Genomic DNA, 19,378 nt, shown 5'->3' on the forward strand with positions numbered 1-19,378 from the left:
ACCTCAGTGAGGAAAAATCTCTTATTACTATGAAGAGAAAAGAGTCTGTCACTCAGTTTCTTATTCTATAAGGTTCTTTGTGACCTACAGATTCTTCTCTAATTATTACACAGATTTATCTCACATCTTTTATACAGAAGAGTTCTGATTGACTCTCAATCATTTTCACAAGATTCTTATGTAATCATTACACAGATTCATCTCACAGATGAATCACTTTCTGTGAGATTATTCTCATCAAAGAGAAACATTCATAAGTTAATCTTTCACTTATTCTCACAAATCATTATTCTTTGATACTGTAGAATTGTGAGGAATTTTCCATTCTTTCACTAACTCTATAGAATTGTAGAATTAAGATATCTGTGATCTGTAATCACTTTTTATAGTCATATAGAAAGATTCAGGTCTATGATTTATAATCACTCTTGTTTACTAGAGTGATCTGACTGTTTCACAGAATCACTCACAGTGTAAGCAAATCTCTCTAGAGTAGTATAAATATCTCAGATCTATCTGTGAAATCTCATCTTCTTTTCTCTTTTTCTGTAACAGCTCTTATTCTTATAAACTGTGAGTATTCTCATTCATCTGTGAAGTGTTTTCACTCAGATAATAGAGAGAGAGTGTTTCTAACAATGTCTGCATATTAATTCAAGAACTTCTCAAGAATAAAATTTTTTCAATTTCAATATCTTTATAACAATGTCTGATCACTGCTGAGCTTCTCATGAGTGTCTTCATGACTTCTCTGATCACTTTTTGCTGGCTGGTGAAGCAGGAATGCTGCTGCTCATGACTGTGTCTTCATCTCTCTCAGTTCTGTCACTGCATCTGATCTTCAGATCAGCAGCCAATCCTCTATCTTCTTCAGATCAGTTTCTGGCTTCAAGCAGCACAGTCTCTCTCTTTACTGTAAGTCTTCTCATAAGTAATTTCTTACAGATTCTAGCTGATAGTTCTTGCAAAGCTCTCAGTGTTGTCAGTGTCTTCTACAGTTCTGTGAACCTACAATCACTTCTTCTCTGCCTGTATAATCACTGACCAGGCATATATAAATATGTCTAGGTTCTCTATCAATGATTCTCACACTGCAGTGCATTTCTGCAATCTCATTATCAATGAGAGATGAGTTCTCAGATACCTGTAAAATCTGAGTAATCAAGGTAATGTGAATGTCATGAATTTGTAATGAGAGTTAATCTGAATAGATAAGCTCTCTCTTCACATCTCAATTGTTTTCAGACTGAATACTCCAGCACAACTGAGAAAGTGAACACAGCTTTGTGAGAAGTATCTGATCACACATACAGATGATCAGTCTTCAAGACTCTGCTGTAACTGTATGTACTCTGATGTCTGACTTCTCTGAAGTCTGTGCATTTCTGACAGCCTTCATATCAAATGTAATAATTGTCTGTACTGCAGGCATGATACTCTCTGCTTCTTTGAAGAGAGAAATTGATAGTTATGAGAAGATTGAGTATCATAAGTGATGAGAGTGTGAATTTGAGTTTTCTTTATTTTTTCTTTATTAATCTTCAAATTGTGTTCACAGCTCTGTTTATTTTCTTGTTTTTTAGCTTTAATAAGAATATGATTTCTTCTTTTCTTACATACACTGCAGACTGTTCATCTCAGTAGAAACTCATTATCTTATAGACTAGAGTTTATAAATAACAGTGTTAATGTCTTTATCACAATCAGGTTCTTAGTGAAGATTACATTATTCTGACTTATCAGAATTCATAGTATGAAAGTCATATCTCAGCTTCTGCAGATGTCTTATCTGTCTGAATAATTCTCAAGTGAACTTATTTATCTTATCAGAATACTCTTGTCACTGAACCTTGAATCAGAGCTCATGATCTCACTTCTCTGAGTTAATAATCTCTTTGACCTGATATTCTCTTTCACTCTCTAGTACTTTACAGACAGAGTGATGAGTCACAGAGTTCTCTTCTGAGAATTTCTTATATTCATAGAGTAAAGAGATATGAAAAATATTATATATCTGCAACTTAGATAGCAGTTTCAATCTGTAGAACTGTAAGCTAACTTTCTTTATAATCTTACAAGACTCTATCTGCAAGAGATTCAGCTTCTTACTAGATCTCTATATAATGATGTTTTCTAGACTTAGTCAGACTCTATCATCTTTCTTAAAACTCTTTGTAATATGCTTGAAGTCATAGTATCTCTTCTGATACTCTTGAGCCTTTCTCAAGAATTTACAGGCTTTCTCCTGAATCTTCTGAATTCTCTCAGCCTGTTCACAGATATCATCACACTCTATAGTATACTCTCATGAGTTCATCAAGATCATTCACAGATGAGTCTCAGTGAGCATCTTAAAGAGGGTTTTATCTGTGCTGACATGCTTTGAGTTATTATACATGAACTCTGTAAGTAATAATCAATACACTCAGTTATTCTGATTATAATTGATAAAACACTGCAGATACTGTTTTAATATACTTATCAGATATTCTATCTGATCATCTATCTGTTGATGAAAAGCTGTGCTTAGATCTTATAAGATCTTCAGTATAGTTATCAGATCAGATCAGAACTCTTCTATAAAGATTGATTCTCTGTCTGAGATAATGTTTACAGATAACTCATGCAATCAGATCATATCATAGACAAAGATATAAGTCAAATTCTTTGACTTCAAGTTCTTGCAGATGAGTATAAAGTGTGTTATCTTAATAAAGTAATTCACTATCATCAGCACACTGTCAAAGCAGGCATTATATATATTCTTGCTTTCAGAGAGACTCACAAGAGCATTCATTTCTAGCTGTTTTCAAGGTTCTCATAGAATGAGTAGAGAAGTAAGTTCTTCATATAATCTGAATCACACTATCTGCAAATTCTGATAAATAGTATAAGAATTCACTATCTTCTTCACAAGTTCTCACATCTTCAGTTAGAAGTATTTTCTTACAAGTAACTTATGAGTTCTAGTGTCTATAAAATGACCTGTTAGAGAAGAGTCATAATACCTTTTAATGAGTTCTACACATAGAAACTCATTCACAGGTATATAAATTCAGCTCTCTCTTTACAAGAGGTCATTTAAGTCTCTTCAATTCTTTATTTCTGCAGGATTGATCCCTGTTATAAGTAGTTTTCAAATATACTGAGCATATTCATTCTTCAATTACAGTTCAGATAATCTGAATAGAAGATCTTACAAAGACTTATACTCTGTTTTCTCTTATATCAGGTCTTTTGCAGCACTTCTCAAAGCTCACAAACTCTTCAGATTATAGATACTCTCTTCAAGAATTCTCACAGAGATTCTCAGAGTATTGACTCTCAGTATTATAGAGAGTAGTTATACAGGCTTCTTCTCTCTCTCTTCTCTCTTCTCTTACAGAGAATTGAGAGACTCTTCAGTCAATCTCTTTACAACACTCAGTTCAAGCATTCTATAAAGCTTTTCTGTCTTCTCTAGTCTCTCTGTGTCTGTCACTCTGATCTTCTTAACATAGTCTGATCTGTAAGAGAGTTCATTCACTGAGTTCTTAGTTCTCTTGATATATTCTATCTTGAATCAGAACTCACTCAGTCTCTGAGCTCAGTAAATCTACTACTGTGAGAGTTTCTTAATTGAAGTAAACTATTATAAGCTGTTATAATCAGTTCTAATAGTAATTACTGTTATAAGACTCTCAAAGTAGTAATATCAGTGATGAAAGAATTTCACTATTATGAGAAGCTTCTGATTATAAATGTTATAATTAATCTCTATGAGTTATATCTTCTATAAGAAAAAGATCACTGAAACTCAGTTCTTATTTAACTGTAGTTATAAGATTATTCCTGAAATTATAAAGAAGAAGACATCTATCTTCAATCTCATTAAGAGTAAGAAATCAAAGTGAAACAGTATCACTGTGTCTGTGAATATCTATTTCAATCTTACAAAAGACCTTATAAGCTTCTGAGATAAGAAAGTTCTCACAGTTCTCTCTTCTTAATAATCTTTTCATTCTCTGTTCACAGAATGACTTCTTCTTATTTTCATTCTTCAGTATATCTATAAGAGTTAAGAAGATTCTCATGAATGCAAAGATAAACTATCTATAGAAATTTATAAAACTCAGAAAGATCTGAATCTTATAAATACTAGTTAACTCTAATCATGATAGAATAGTCTTAACTTATAAAGATTTTATCTGAATATTATCTGTAGTGATTATATATTCTAGAAAATTAATTCAGCAGATACTGAAGTTGTACTTTATAAGCTTAATATACAGTTCTGCCTCATCTAAGACCTTTAACACACTTTATACATACTCAGTGTATTCTTTCTTCTTTGTGAAGTACATCATCACATTATTCAGATATATTATCATGAAGACATTCAGATATGTATAAAGTGTTTTATTAATAAAAGACTGAAATATCACAGAGACATTAGTCAGATCAAAAGATATCACTAGATATTTAAATAATCTCAGTACAGTTCTAAAGACAGTCTTTCATTCATTCTCAGACTATATTTATAACTATATATATATATTAATCACATTCAGTTGTATGAATATGACAGCTTCTGTGAGACAGTTAATTACATTCTCAATCAGAGACAGAGAGTAGCAGCTCTTTATTATCTTAGAGTTCAGATCATAATAATCTACACACAATCTGAGATCTCTATTCTTCTTCTTTACAAATATCACAGAGGCTCTTATGAAGGCCTGTGAAGATCAGATGAAGTCATTCTTTAGATTCTTCTTTACATAGATTCATAAGATCTCTGTCTCATAGTGAAAGAGCTTATAGATTGATTCTCAGAAGAGTTTCTATTCTTCTATTAAATTTATTATCAGATTCTTCTCACAGTGAGAGAGAAGCTCAGCTGCCTTTACTGAGCTGAATATCTCTGTAAGATCTCAGTATTTCTCTAGTATCTGAAGCTCAGTTTTCATGACTGTGAGATTCTCAGACACTCACAAAGTCATTATATAGATGAGCTTATCTTCTCTAATCAACTCTGCAGCATCAACTGATTCTATCTCTGTAAGTAAGTCTGCTAACACTGATTGAAAGTATAAACCTGACTCACAGACAGCTATGTGTAAATTGTATCTTTGAAGTTATATAAGTCTCAAGTACATGTTATCTACAATGTCTGTGATAATCACAGTTTCTACAAATCTTCTTCAGATTTCAGAGAGATCTTGCAATTCAAAGATAACTCTTATAAGTCTCTCAGCTCTCAGGTCTGAGTTCTCACATTCTGCTTATTATAAGAGCAGGTTCTCAGTCTTCATCTTTCAGCTCATTCACTCTGAAAGCTTTAGAGACATCACAGTGATCTGAGATTCTGAGTTTATTAATACTTCTTATACTTGCAGAATAGTAGTACTGTGATGCAGTCTCTTTCTATGAGTAAGCATTTTCATCAGAGAAGTAACAGATTCAGGTATTAGCTTCAAGATTCTTAAGAAGACTGTTACTGACTCTGTTCATAACTTCTCAAATTTCTATTTTGATTTGTTCAGACAGTTTATATGAAGATGTTCTGATTTAGAACAGATGAAGTAGAGTCTCTTTTTCTTAGTCTCTCTGTTATACACTCTGTTCACAGAAGCTTATGAAGCTCTCTCTCTCTGCTCAGCAGTCAGATACAAATCTCTCTATATCTTATCATCTTTTTCTGATAAATCTGTTCTCTGTTGTTCTGGCTCTTGCAGGGCTGGTCAGTGATCTGCTCTTCACAGATCTGTGACTCTCACAGTGATTCATAAGCAGTGAATGAGAGTCATCAGTTTCTTCAGAGTCAAGAACTTAGAGTCTTGCTTAATAAGCTTATTCTGCATGTCTTTATTCAGTCTCTTTGTAAATATCATCATTCAGATCTTGTTTCAGAGCCCTGTTTTCACAGATCTCAATTTATATCATAATTTTATAAAGTACTGTGAGTAGTCTTCATCAGATTCTTCACCTCTTTTTCTAATATTGATAATCACAGCCCAGATGTTCTCTGTTCAGCTTATGAAGTTCTCTAACTTATTCTCTAGATAGGTCTTGAGAATGAATTAGCAGAATCTCTCATAATCATTCTCTAGATAATTCAGCCAGTCCTTGACTTCAGTGTAATAGAGGCCTGTTATCACATAGATAACAGCTTCTTCATCTTTCATGTCACACAGCTGAGCTTGTAAGTCAATTTCAAATGCAAACTCATAAAAGCTTTTATAGATTATAATTCAATAAGTGGCCTTAAGTGATTGTAGCTTAAGAAAGTTTCTTTTCAGTTCATAAGTGTCTCTGAAGATCATGTCTAGAGACTCAGTTTGAGAGTGTTTACAGACAGTAAGCATTTCTTGTAGAAAAATAGCTTGATTCTGTGAGAGATGCACAAGAATATTCTTCACTGAGATTAGTTTATTTATAGATTCAGAGGGTTTCTCTGTCACAGATGCAGAGAATGATGTCTCATGAGTAATTGATAAGTTCTCTGAGACTTCTTTTATGAAGATTATTCATGATTTGAGTGACTGCTTCTGAGTGCCTGCAGTAGGGTTCACAGGGGTTGAAGTATGTGAGTTTCTAGTTCTTTCAGTCATAACAGGCAGTTGCTGACTGACTGAGCTTGAAATATAAGAATAAGTGCTCACAGGTGATTATTCAGGTATTTACAGCTTGATATGATATGTACTGTTAACTACTAGAAGTATTTACAGTAGAAAGATAAAATGTAGAGATCTAATGTATAATAGCATTCAAGCTGAGTTATGAATAGTATTCATGAACTCCAGTCTATATAGTTGTGTGTAGCCAAGAGCCGCTAGCCCTATTGGTTACATGAGAGATAGGAATAGGGGTAAAGAATCCGCGAGGAGCGGAATTTCTTACACAGATATATATGAATCAATTCACAGAATTCTGCAAAGACTGTGATGATCTTGTGTGTAAGTTGATGCAGAGACTCTACAGTCTTAAGCAAGCAGCACTCTTATAATATGAGAAGCTGTGAAAGATACTATTATACTCAGACTTCTATATCAGTTTCTATGATACTGAACTATTTATTCATGATGAAAGACAGGTCTATATAATTATCTACATGAATAATGTCTGTCTCTACAGCCTGAAAATTGAAGATCTGAACTGGGCCAGAGCTGAAATTGCTGCTAATTATGAGATCAAGAATGTAGGGAATTTCAATCACTATCTAGAAATGAAGATTGATAGAGATTTAACTTTATTAATATTGTCTCAATCTCTCTTTATAAGAAATCTTCTGAAGAAGTTCTTAATAAATGACTGTCATTCTACATTCACTTCTATGAAGAAGAATGTCAATTTCATGAATAATAATGAGAAACTAATTATATACACAGTAGAATTTATTCTACAGTTCTATCAATCTGGTATCAGATCTCTGCAATATCTGGCATTCAATACATGTTCTGATATGAGCTTCACTGCAGAATTCCTTGAACAATTCAGCTCTCAGCCTACATCAAAGAACTGGGCTGCATACAAGTGTATGCTCTGATATCTACAGAGTTTAATTAATGAGAGTATAATCTATCACAGAGATGCTGAAATTGAACCTGTAGCATACACAGATGCCGATTGAGCCGGTAGGGATCCAGGATCCCGTTCAATCACCGGTTATATCATCTACATGGCAGGTGGTCCCGTTGCATGGCGGAGCTGCCGGCAAACAGGTAGACTGACCGTGTGACCGTGTCTGAGATCAGGACAAAACTTTACAGTTGTCACATTGCCTAAAAGCATTACTTCTGGTCATGATTTGTATTCATTACATTGATCTCAAATCATGTTATTTCAAATATTAAAGATCTCAGATTCACTTTTCAAATAAAAATCTAGTTCTGAATAAAGAATATGTTTGAATTCTTAGTCATATTTTCATTCTGATTTCATTATTGAGAATGGCATTAAATGAGATCATGAAATCACTTCTCACTTACATAATATCATAACATAGTGCTCATTTGTTGAAAATTCAATAGAGAGTATTATCAAATATCATTACTTTTCTAAACATAGATTATAATTCATATAATTTTAATTATGAAAAAAACATAAAATACAAAAAAAAACAAAAAACAAAAAACAAAATAAACACAAGAAAAAATCACATTAAAAAAAAAAAAAGAAAAGAAAAAGAAAAAAATAAAAAATAAAAACAAAAAAAATCAAGATTGCAGAGCTACAGTACTCTTAAAATACTCACTTCTCAGAGTCTTTACAATATTTATTATCAATTATGTATTTCTCACAGTGAGAGTAACACAGCTGTGATGAGTCATTGTCTTAACATTATCTAATAAATAATCAGTATATATCTGTATAAATGTGAATAATTAGAAAATATACACTTAAAAAGTATGATCAGGATGAACTCTGCTGTTACTTGAATAACATTAAGAACAGAACACTGAAATTGATGATTCTTCTCATTGATTTCACAGATAAGACATATAAAGATGATCTTGAGAAATATAAGATCTCTCAACTTCTGATAAAAACAGATCTCACAGAGAGACTCTATTTTCATGATATCAGAGACTAAGTGTTATCAAAAAGTGTTACTTTTATACAATGTATATACACTTACTATGATAATTCATTCTCTGTGTATGTAACTGAGAGTTACAGCTTTTTCACACTGCACAGCTCTCTCTGAGATGCTGTCATCAGTTTGTAACTCATGCAGTCTCTCAGTTCAGCATGCACTGTGTGTATACAGCTCTGTATGCTGAGGCTGTGTTAATTATTATGACCTGATGTGATACTTGCTTTTCACAAGCCATGTTTCATTTGAGAGAGGAAGAGAAAGATGCAACTATTGTTTTATTAAGAGAGAGATGAATAATTAGTATTATTGAATTAATTTCATTCATCTGCATTTAAAATTTAATTAGTTTATACTCTTCAATTTGAGAGTTTCTATGAGTGTTTTAATAGTTTTCATACCAGCTTGAACTTAGTGATGAGTTGAAGAAGAAGAGAAAAGAAAGAAGAAAGAAATGAGAATAACTTATCTTTATAATATGAAAACAGAGAATTGTTATAATCATTCTCTCTAGCAATAAAGATCTGTTTTCTGCATGTATTTCTGATATAGATTATATGATAAATGTATACAAAGAATATCAATAGTGCATGTATTGAATGAAGATAATATTGTTATACAACACTGTAGCTGTTTCTGTACATCTCTGAAAACTGTTAATAGTTTCTTTGTCTCTTTATATTTGATAAGTCAATAATATATTCTGATGCACTCTCTCTTTTATTATCATTATCATCATCATCATTATTATCATCATCATCATTATTATCATTATTATTATCATTATTATTATTATTATCATATCATTGCCTGTCTTCATCTCTCTCTTAACACTTATCAAAACCAATTATATCATCTCTCTTTAAATATTCTGCAGTTCTGCAGATCATCAAGACACGTGAGTATTATTACAGATTGAAGAAAGAGAAGAAGAAGATGTTTAAGCACAGAGAGACAGATTATAAGACATGTTATAATGCCTTGAAGAGGCTCTGTAAGAGAGTAGAATGATAATGATTTTAAGTAACACTTCTGATAGATTTAGACTGAACTAAGTATAGAAATAATGCAGATGACACTGCTGGTGAGAGATTGAAAAAGAAGACAGTGAAGAGTCTCATACAGCAGTGATAAGATCAGAAGAAGTCTTAAGAATGATTTAAGATCAAGATAAAGAGAGAGAGAGAGAAGAAGAGTGTTACTATAAATAAACAGTGATAGAAGAAGATTGAGAAGATATTAAAGTAAGAGACAAAGAAGTTAAAACTAGTAAGTTTTTTATTAAGAGATAATGATTTTTAGTAATACTTCTGTTCTCTAATTAATTAGCAGGAGCTGGCAGAGAAGAAGGGAATTGAGGCCTTGTTCAGGTCTCAAATGTGCTTCATGATTCAGGACATTGAGAAGGCAGCCCTGCTCTCTGAGCATGTCAATCTGCTTGTCACTGAGATAGAACCTGAGACAGCAGACCAGAAAATGCAGGATTTTGAGATACAGATTAATCTGGCTGAGAGAGAGTAGCAGAAACCCTTCTCTGAGAAGGCAGTGAAGAGAGATTTTAAGATGATTATTATCTCAGATAAGAAGAAGAAGAAGAAGAAGAAGAAGAAGAAGAAGAAGAATAAGAAGTGAATTATGAAGAATGATAAGAAGAATAAGAAAGAGAAGAAGTAGATTTTTTTCTTTTTATATTAGTTAGTTATAAGTTTAAGTTTTTAATTATTAATAATTAAAATTGATTTTGAGTTTTCAAAAATTATTGTACAAGTTATAATCAAGTCAGGAATGATATATATATATATATATATTTAACTATCATGATTCATAAATCACTATAATGTATAAGTATCAACATTTTTTCAACATTGATATTTACAATATTAATATATTTTTAATAATATCATCTGATAATATAATTTGATAACACTCTCTTTCACAATATTAATATATTTCAAGAAATATGACAGAGATTAATCAAGATTGTTTATTTACTTTTATATATCAATGATATTCAATCTGAGTTAGTACTAAAATTATAACTAAGCTAAGAAACAAGATTATTTTCTCTTATATTAATTCTTCTTACACACATCAGTAATCAGTTATTAAAAATAAATTATTATCTTTCTCAAATTATTATTATATCTTCTGAATTCACTTCTTTCACTTCTTTTACTTCTATTGAAGATTCACAAACTCTTTAAAAAATCACTGTAAATTATAAAGTCTACATTATTTACAATTCAACACAGAATACTCTCTTTCAATTATAATAAATAATCACTTCATTCTTCACATCTGATTTCAGGTTACAAAATTTATGAAAAACTTAACACAAATATTGAGATGAACTATGAAATAATTATTAACAGATTGTATTATAGATTACTGAAAAGTCATCTCTTTACTACAATCACTGCAACTTCATTCAGAAATATTCATCATAGACTGATTATAACTCTGAAGAAATTTTCTGATATCTGAAGTTATCAGAATGCAGACAATAAAAGAAAAATAATCAGAAAATTACTACTGAGCTGATAAGTTACTCTATCAGATAATGATTTTTAATAATACTAACTTTCTAATTTGAAGAAAATTATGTGAAAATAACTCTGTATCAGTACTCTGATTTCACAACTCTTATCTGATAACTTCTGTGAATAATTACTTTATATATATATATCTCTGAATCTTTCTCTTCAATTAATTAAAAACCCTGAATTCTGAACACTTCTTTAAATGCTTAATTCAAATCTTCATATTTCATATTAATTCTGTCTTCAGTTCAATCTCAAGACACACTACAAAGTTAATATACAATATCTAGAATCAGAGTTGAAGAATTATTGAAGAGTATCTCTCATAGTGAATGCATGAACTAGTATAAACAATCTTATATTTATAAGAGTTACATGTTATTACATTGATAAGAACTGAACTTATCAAGAGATATTAATTGAATTTGAATCATTGATTAGTAGTCATACTGAGAATTATATAGCAGAGATATTAATAACTGTGATTAAAAATAACTATTAAGATATTAGTCTCAGTCTTCTTACAATTACAACTGATAATGCTGCAAATAACTATACTATGATAAAGAGCTTAAAGTAAAAATTGACTTTGTATTTCTGAAATAATAAACAAGGTCATATTCTCTGCATTGCTCATATGATTCAACTTATAATACAAACACTGATAAAGAATCTTAATATCAAGATAAAGAATAATAAGATGACTGATTCTTGAAATGAGAATGAGATGAAAGTGATTACTTAAGTAATTTTTATATCTACTTTATAAAAGATAATGTTTTTTAACAACACTTTTTAATATTGCTTTTTGATAATACTTTTTAATAATGCTACTGTTAATTTTGAATAGATTGACTAATAATTTAAATATCATAGATTTAAAACATTGCTAATGTGATTTGTACCTCTTCTAAATAATAATAACAATTTCATGATATTCAATAAATAAATAAATCAGTCACATCACTGAATATGATACAGAATATTAGAATATAATGAAGTTTAATATATAAGATAACTATTCAGACTCTTTAATTATATTAGATAATTGATTATTAAGTGTAACACTCTGATTAGAAAAAGATTCAGATATTGAAACTTTCAGATATAAAGTGAACTCAGTTGAAATATGTAATTAATTTACTGTTTCAGTTTTATAAGATAATAAAGACAGTCTCAATTACTTGTACATTAATACTGCAGTCAGTCTGATAAGTGTATAACAGTTTATTTACTTATCTTAAGAAGCAGTTAAATCACTTAAAAAAAAATTCAGTCTGAAATAATACTATAGTACAGACTATTGTTACTGTAAGAAATAAACTGATATATTACTACAGCAAAATAGAACAATCTTTTACAGAGTATTATACTGTAGCAGCTCTACTAAATCTCTTTTATTGAATTAATATCTACACTTCTCAAGATTGAACAGAGGAGAAATGAGACTTATATGTTAAATTAGTCTGAGACTACTATAATATCAACTATCAGAGATTTGAATGAGCAGATGTTCAAGATATGAAGATAGTGAAATATAATTCTCTAGTAAGTAATGATCTTTAATAACACTTTATATTATATAGAACTATAATACTAACTTTGAAACAGAACTTGTATACATTGATTACAACTGAAAATCAGGCAAAACTATATACTTATAAAACTGAATTTGATCACTATCTTCAAGATAATCTGATAAATTTACACACTAAATCAATTCTAGAGTTATGAAAAATTGTTGAGAGTATATATTCAACTATTACACTGATAATATATAATATTCTGATAATTTCATTAACAGAGATAAGAATGAAGTAAAAGTTCAACTCAAGTTGAGATATTTATCACTATTATCAGAGACAATTACAAGAAGAAACAATTAAGAAACTCATGATTATAAAACATGAAATTATCAGACAGTTTAATATCTCTCATCACAGTATATCAGAGAAGTGTAGTTTTCATGAGAAAGTGAAGAATAAACTTGTATAAGAATATATTTAGTTATTTCATAAGTGTTATCAATAATTGTTATCAAATTCTGATTATATAAGCAATCACTGAATGAACTGAATGAGACTGATTTTAATCTTCAGTCTCAGTCTCATTCTGATTTTGAAAGAATGATTATCTTTCACAGTTTATTCTGAAAAATTACTCTCATTTCACTGTTCTTGAATTAAATCTGGTCATTTTTCATATCATTTCTCTCAGAAATGATCCATTTTCAGATTTTTTTGAGGCTTGGTCCTGGTGGGACTCACGCCAAGAAATGTATGAGACCAGACCAAATGGGACCAAATGTGAAATTCATGGTCCCGCCGGCCAGTCTACAAACAGGGGTCTTCAAGTCATCAATAGAGGCCGAATATATTGCATTCTCTGAGGCCGCATATGAGCTTGTCTGTCTTCAAGAGCTTCTAGAAGACACTGGATTCATCCCATTCTGTCTCAACAATCTGAATGCCGATGATCACCTCATTCCCACCACAGTCAATGGTCTGGCTTATACAATCCATGCTGATAATAAGTCTGTCATAGAGCTATTCTCTTCCAAAGCAATTCCACACTGCTTGAAGTATATAGAGGTCTGTTTTCACATTCTTCAGAATCTTGTCTGCAAGAACAAGATATCTATCTGATATGTTTCATCTGCTGAGAACACGGCGGATGGGCTTACTAAACCACTTGAAATGTTGAAATATACATGTTGGAAAGAGAATATAAAGAAGATAGAGAGATAGAGGGATAAAAAATGATGTATATCATGACTGGTTTTTCATTACTTCACATTTTCCAGTCATTTTTTGTACCTGTACTTGATTTGAAGGCGAATTTTGTATATAGCATTGTGTATAGTTACTCTGGTGAGTGGGGGTGTCAGGTCACGTGATCCGGCTTACTAATCCTTCCACCATATAACTTTCCACAAGCTAGCAACCTTACAATCACACAAGCTTTACACCTTTCCACAAAAACTCTATGCACAGATGCCCGACCCCACCACAAGTAGCTTCTGATGGGATCTTGCCAAGGTGCCACCCAAATTTCACCAACCACGCTGGAAACACGCCAACGACGATAAAACTTTTACTGGCTTACAATTTTCAGCTCGATCCTTATGACAACAGTGATTTACATCATTGGTATGCCCCATCCGACCCCTCAATAGCCCCTCCACTTGACTGTGCCCACCCACCATTTACCCGATTTTCTCATATGATTCTTTCTGCACCAGCATTTTATTTTAACAACCCGACTTCCATCTCAGTCCAATACCCAAGATGTTTTTGACCCGACGACGCTCTGCTCAATTTTCATTTTACGGAATCAAATTTATTATGACACTTTGGGATAGTCATGCCTCTTTGCTAATTATATCTTAGAAATCGCCCCACAAAACAAGAGTGAACCCTTGCTTTACTACTTAGTACACCATTCTGTAATCAATCATCCCAGGTACTTCTGTGGTCGGTATCTGTGAAACCGAGTTTGCGAGAACGCCTACTGAACTCCACAATCATCCAACGATTATATTGTCGAAAATGGCACGAAAATTCAGAACTCAAGAAACAGGCGACCAGAATATTCTCGCCCTCTACCAGCACGAAGTAAGTCTCTCAACCCAAGGCTCCAACACGGACTTCTTTCTTTCCCGACCAGACTATCAGCGGAACATACTGACGTTGTTAGGTTGGCGATATCGATGGTAGCATAGAGTGGATAACTCCAACAAATAACATCAGAACGAGCCCCCCGTCGAGTACACTAGCGGTTGCGGTCGATATTGGGAGCAATGCCGGAGCAGTGAGGATTCATGAGGCGGAAGGTGGAAAATTTGTTGACGGTGTAGGGACAGAGGAAGCCGGACACGTTGTTATAGTGCCTTGGGATGGCAATTGGTATTATTACACGATTGGAAGGATACGGTTAGGGTATATCCGAAGGGTGGATACAAGCGACAGCTAGGGTATATATTGATGGAATATCAACCTTGAAATTTGAGATTGTGTGACGAAAGGTCTATTTGCTGGAGCTGTGTAGCAAACTTGTCACTCATCTCTTGAGAGATTGGGATGGTGACGAAGGGTGGAAAGTTCATGTTGTATGTGTTTGTCAACCATATCTGTCCCCGAATCTGGTCAGAGGCTGTCACGGCTTGGGCGTCTTTAACAGTGAGTTGATATGCGGCCCCGGTAAGTGAATCTGGGCAATCGTTAACCTTGAATCACATAAGGATAGAATGAGCGTACCAATTGGGGGAGGTTCGCTGCTTAGAATTCCTTGACGCGCACGGTGAAGTGTATCAGGCGTATAACGCCGTTGGCTCTTGCGACTCTCACGCATATCGCTCGGTGTTGATTGTTGATCTGCTTGCGGTTAATTCAGCTCCAAAAGTGATTGTGAAATGGTCGCACCGTCAGAAAATTTTCGTTTCGATGGTCGCAGCTCAATGCGCCCTTGTAATATTAGTCCAGAACATTTCGATATAGCAGTTGATGTACTCACTTTTCTGAAACTCCTTCAACGAGTCGTCATCTTCTGCGTCAAACTGGCCATTGACAACTCTGTCAATGTCGCTTCGATACAAGTAATCGTTAAGTTTATGGCGCCGTATAAAGTCTCCAATATTATCAATAAGAAAATCAAACTGGGTCATCCGCATTTCATATAGTGTCTTCACGTTGTAAGAAAGGCCCAGGAAAACCAAGGAGTTGCAATCGAGATTTTTCAACTTCTCTTGCTTTTTTTTCTCGCGACTGGCTTTTTCAAAAACGAATTTCATGAGATGCTTCACTCTGACAGCTTGCTGTTTCGGAAGGGGTTGATTGCTTGGCCGCCGTCGCAACAGCAGAACAGTCGCCTGTAAGACATTCTGTACCTCTAGCTGTGTCTTGAGGTGCAACACTTTCTGTAGTACGTCGTCAAGTGGGCTATCCACATGGCTGTAGCTCCAAAGATCGGACATGATTCGGCTCAAAGTCGAGTTAGCTATTTCCAGCGCAGATGCAGCCATCTTTCCCGATCTGCACGAGTATTGGAATACGAAAGACTCGACCAAGTAAGTTGGTGGAATATATACTGTCGCTCGCTGAAGGACGCGGCAACTTGGAAAGGCGGAGAGAACGAAATATTTCTGTCTGAGATAGGTCAGCAAAATTTCCCCCGCTTAGTTACATCATACCAAAACAATTTACGATTGGATGATACATGAAACCTCAATCGCCATACCAACATCCCTTTGCCTGGTAGCTCTTTCATTTGGCTTCCTTTAAAAACGGTTTCGCTACGCCCAGCTTCCTCTGCACCCTGGGTCATCCCACTACTGCAAGCTATGACAATATTCTCTTCCTTCACTGTCGTCAATCCCAAGCGACAACCCTTCGTGATCGATTGTTCTAGCTGCACCTGGGTTCAGGGACAACGCACCTGGCATCCAGTTCGTTTTTCCTGGAGCTCTCTGCCAGTTGGAACCCCAAACGCCCCAATGCTCCGAGGACTGGATATTTGCGGCGCAGAGTGCAATGTGCCTCGCATGGGTTAGGTCAGTGTGAACAACATATCCTGCGTCTAGATGGTTCGACATGTCGAATAGATGGATCTACGGAGTCCAATACAACAGCATATAAGGAGGCAGGATTCCCTCCCAATCCTGAAGCAATGGACAGTTGTATTCATAAAACTTAAGCCCTGCTAAACCAGGTATACACTCCAGTCTTACACCTTATCACTTTACTTTACACAATGTCCAAAGGAATGAAGCCTAATGGCAAGGCACCTGCTTTTGCTGCAGCTCAACCGCCTCCGAACACTCTTATCGCTGAAGGACTCCAGCATTGTGCTGCTCAGCAGCCCGTTACAATGCGACACCTGCAACAGCTTCTCATAGATATTTTTCATGAAGTCAAGAAATCGCCAGATTCTCCGGAGCCAACTGAAGCTACTAAGCCGGAGCAAAGCAAGTATAAGGAAGATAATGAGATGAAAGCTGGAGCATCAAAGCTTGAATTCAAGGAAGTTCATGAAGTGTATGTCTCAATATTCAATCCTTACATCCTCTCTATGCTCACTACCAGTTAGGTGGGACAAGGACAAGTTGAACTATAAGATTGTGGAATCAGTGAGAGAGGACGAGGCACTTGATGATCTTGATCAATATATATTTGTTGTCCGGAAGCAGCTCAGTAAGAAACATGATCTCAATACCAGTTCATGTTTGGCCACTGACAACATATCAGACCGGATGACCAAGGAAACTAGGGCCTTCATTGATATTAAGTCAAAGGTGTTGCTTAACATGCTGTGAGAAATACTGAGAGGTGTTAGAGCTATCAGCTTGTGTGAGGATAAGTCTTCAATATTGTCTCACTCTTCTACTCATTCACATTGAACTAGTCACTAACCCTGAATCAGATTGAGTGGAATTTCCTGTACAACTTTCTTCCCGACCTCAAGAAGTACATTACTAAGAAAGGAAGAGATTATGATAACTCATGTTTGAAGCATGTGAACCTACTCATCAGGTATATTAAGAATATCTATGCTTTTATAATTCAGAGTCTTTCATCACTTCTGAAAAGAGAAGAGATTATCTACAATCTGCTTTGAATCATTTTCAAGTCAGAAATCTTCATATACAGTACCTGTCTAGAGACTGACAAGCTCTGATATATTATATTTAATACTGAAGAAGAGAAAATGAAAATAAACAGAATTAAATACTTTAGCTTAGATTATCACTATCTGAACTTTAATAGTGAGATATTCAGTGAAGCTGATACTCAGCTGAAGATTGCTGAGTTTCACAGACTCAGACTTATTCATACTCTTAAGACTTTCTCTCTTAATTATTATCTTAATAAATCAGATATTATAATATCTATTATCAATTTCAGCTGAAAATTTTACAGCTTGAAGAGTTAGTATATTTATTACTATTACAGCTGTGCTTTCTTTAAAGTATAAGAAGAGATAGTTCAGATCTGTATTAATAATTATATTATAATTAACTCAGTTTTCTTTCATCAGATAAATCTGAACTATATTAAATTATAAATTAATCAGTAAAATAACTTCTATATAAATAATAATAGTATTACTTATATTAATATTTCAGTGTTTTTTAATAATCAGAATCAGTGAATATAAGATCAGATAAAAAGCAATAAGATAAACTTATCTAAAATAAAGAATATTAACTTTCTTATTTACTATTTAATAGTTTTAGAGTTCTATTTTAATAAGAATATCTGAAGTAAGTGAGACTAACTTTTAACTAGACTGATTATGTGACTGTGTCTGAGATCAGAATTAGAATATTTAATAATTCTATTATTAATTCAACTGATCTCATTACACTATTCTAATATTAAATAGTAGTCTTATACTATCTTAGTGAGACTTACTATCTACTTTTATTATATTTTTTAAATGAGATCATGATTTTCACTTCTTAATTTAAATTATTTTTATTACTTTAAATGACTTTAAATCTCATTTGAGTATTATCAAAAAGTGTTACTTTTTAAAAAATTAAAAATAGTCTAAATAAAACCTTAAAATGTCTAAAAATAGTAACTTTATGTCAAGAATGAGACTAAATGAGATTAAATGAAATCACTTTCTTATTTTTTCTAAGTCATGATTTCATTTTGAGATCTGATATATAGTCACTTTGCATGTTTTTTTAATGATTAGTCCCAGCGGGATTCACATCAAGAAATGTATGAGATCAGATTAAATGACATTAAATGTGAAATTCATAATCTCAGTAGTCAGTCTACTTTTAACTGATATTCTTATTAATCTTTAATTTCAGTGAAGTTTGCTGTTACTGATCTTGATTAAGTTAAATGATTATTTATACTTTTTAAAAATCTTAAGATTCTGAGTTAGTAAAGAGATATACTCTTAACTTTAGTAAGAACTTAATTAGATCTGATATCTAGTATTCTCTTTAATAACTTTATTACTAATAAAGAGTGTGATCTTAATATACTTCTATAGTAAGTATCTGTATTCTGACTTAGTGAATAAAGCACTCTGACTTTAATATTAATGAATATTTAGATCTTGAAAAGACTTTTATCACTAAGATATTAACAGAGTACTTGTAGTACTCTCTTTACAAAGTATGTCTCTAATTCACCTGAGTAAGAGTCAAAGATTAATATTACATTTTAGATATCTGTAGATAAATTAATCAGAGATAGATGTCTGAAGAATTATATTTTCAACATATTTAAAACTGCTAGTTATT

At 32.9% G+C, this 19,378-nt stretch overlaps 3 protein-coding genes across 3 annotated transcripts; 2 read left to right on the forward strand and 1 right to left on the reverse strand.

Annotated features, from left to right (window-relative positions):
- Positions 1-9,641: 9,641 nt before the first annotated feature.
- On the forward strand, positions 9,642-10,096 carry BDBG_16909 (uncharacterized protein; the record flags this gene model as incomplete). The annotated part of the gene is made up of 2 exons (XM_031724764.1): positions 9,642-9,659; positions 9,905-10,096. The coding sequence occupies 2 exons, from the start codon at positions 9,642-9,644 to the stop codon at positions 10,094-10,096; spliced, it is 210 nt and encodes a 69-aa protein (XP_031578005.1).
- Positions 10,097-14,663: 4,567 nt separating this feature from the next.
- BDBG_03896 (uncharacterized protein) lies at positions 14,664-15,087 on the forward strand (the record flags this gene model as incomplete). Its single annotated transcript, XM_002625791.1, has 2 exons — positions 14,664-14,729; positions 14,812-15,087. 2 exons carry the CDS (start codon positions 14,664-14,666, stop codon positions 15,085-15,087), a joined length of 342 nt encoding a protein of 113 aa, XP_002625837.1.
- Positions 15,088-15,106: 19 nt separating this feature from the next.
- BDBG_03897 (uncharacterized protein) lies at positions 15,107-16,135 on the reverse strand (the record flags this gene model as incomplete). The annotated part of the gene is made up of 3 exons (XM_031721450.1): positions 15,107-15,324; positions 15,372-15,488; positions 15,628-16,135. 3 exons carry the CDS (start codon positions 16,133-16,135, stop codon positions 15,107-15,109), a joined length of 843 nt encoding a protein of 280 aa, XP_031578006.1.
- Between the last annotated feature and the right edge of the window lie 3,243 nt (positions 16,136-19,378).

The sequence above is a fragment of the Blastomyces gilchristii genome, assembly GCF_000003855.2.
Source record: "Blastomyces gilchristii SLH14081 genomic scaffold supercont1.6, whole genome shotgun sequence".
NCBI classification, from domain to species: Eukaryota; Fungi; Ascomycota; class Eurotiomycetes; order Onygenales; family Ajellomycetaceae; genus Blastomyces; species Blastomyces gilchristii.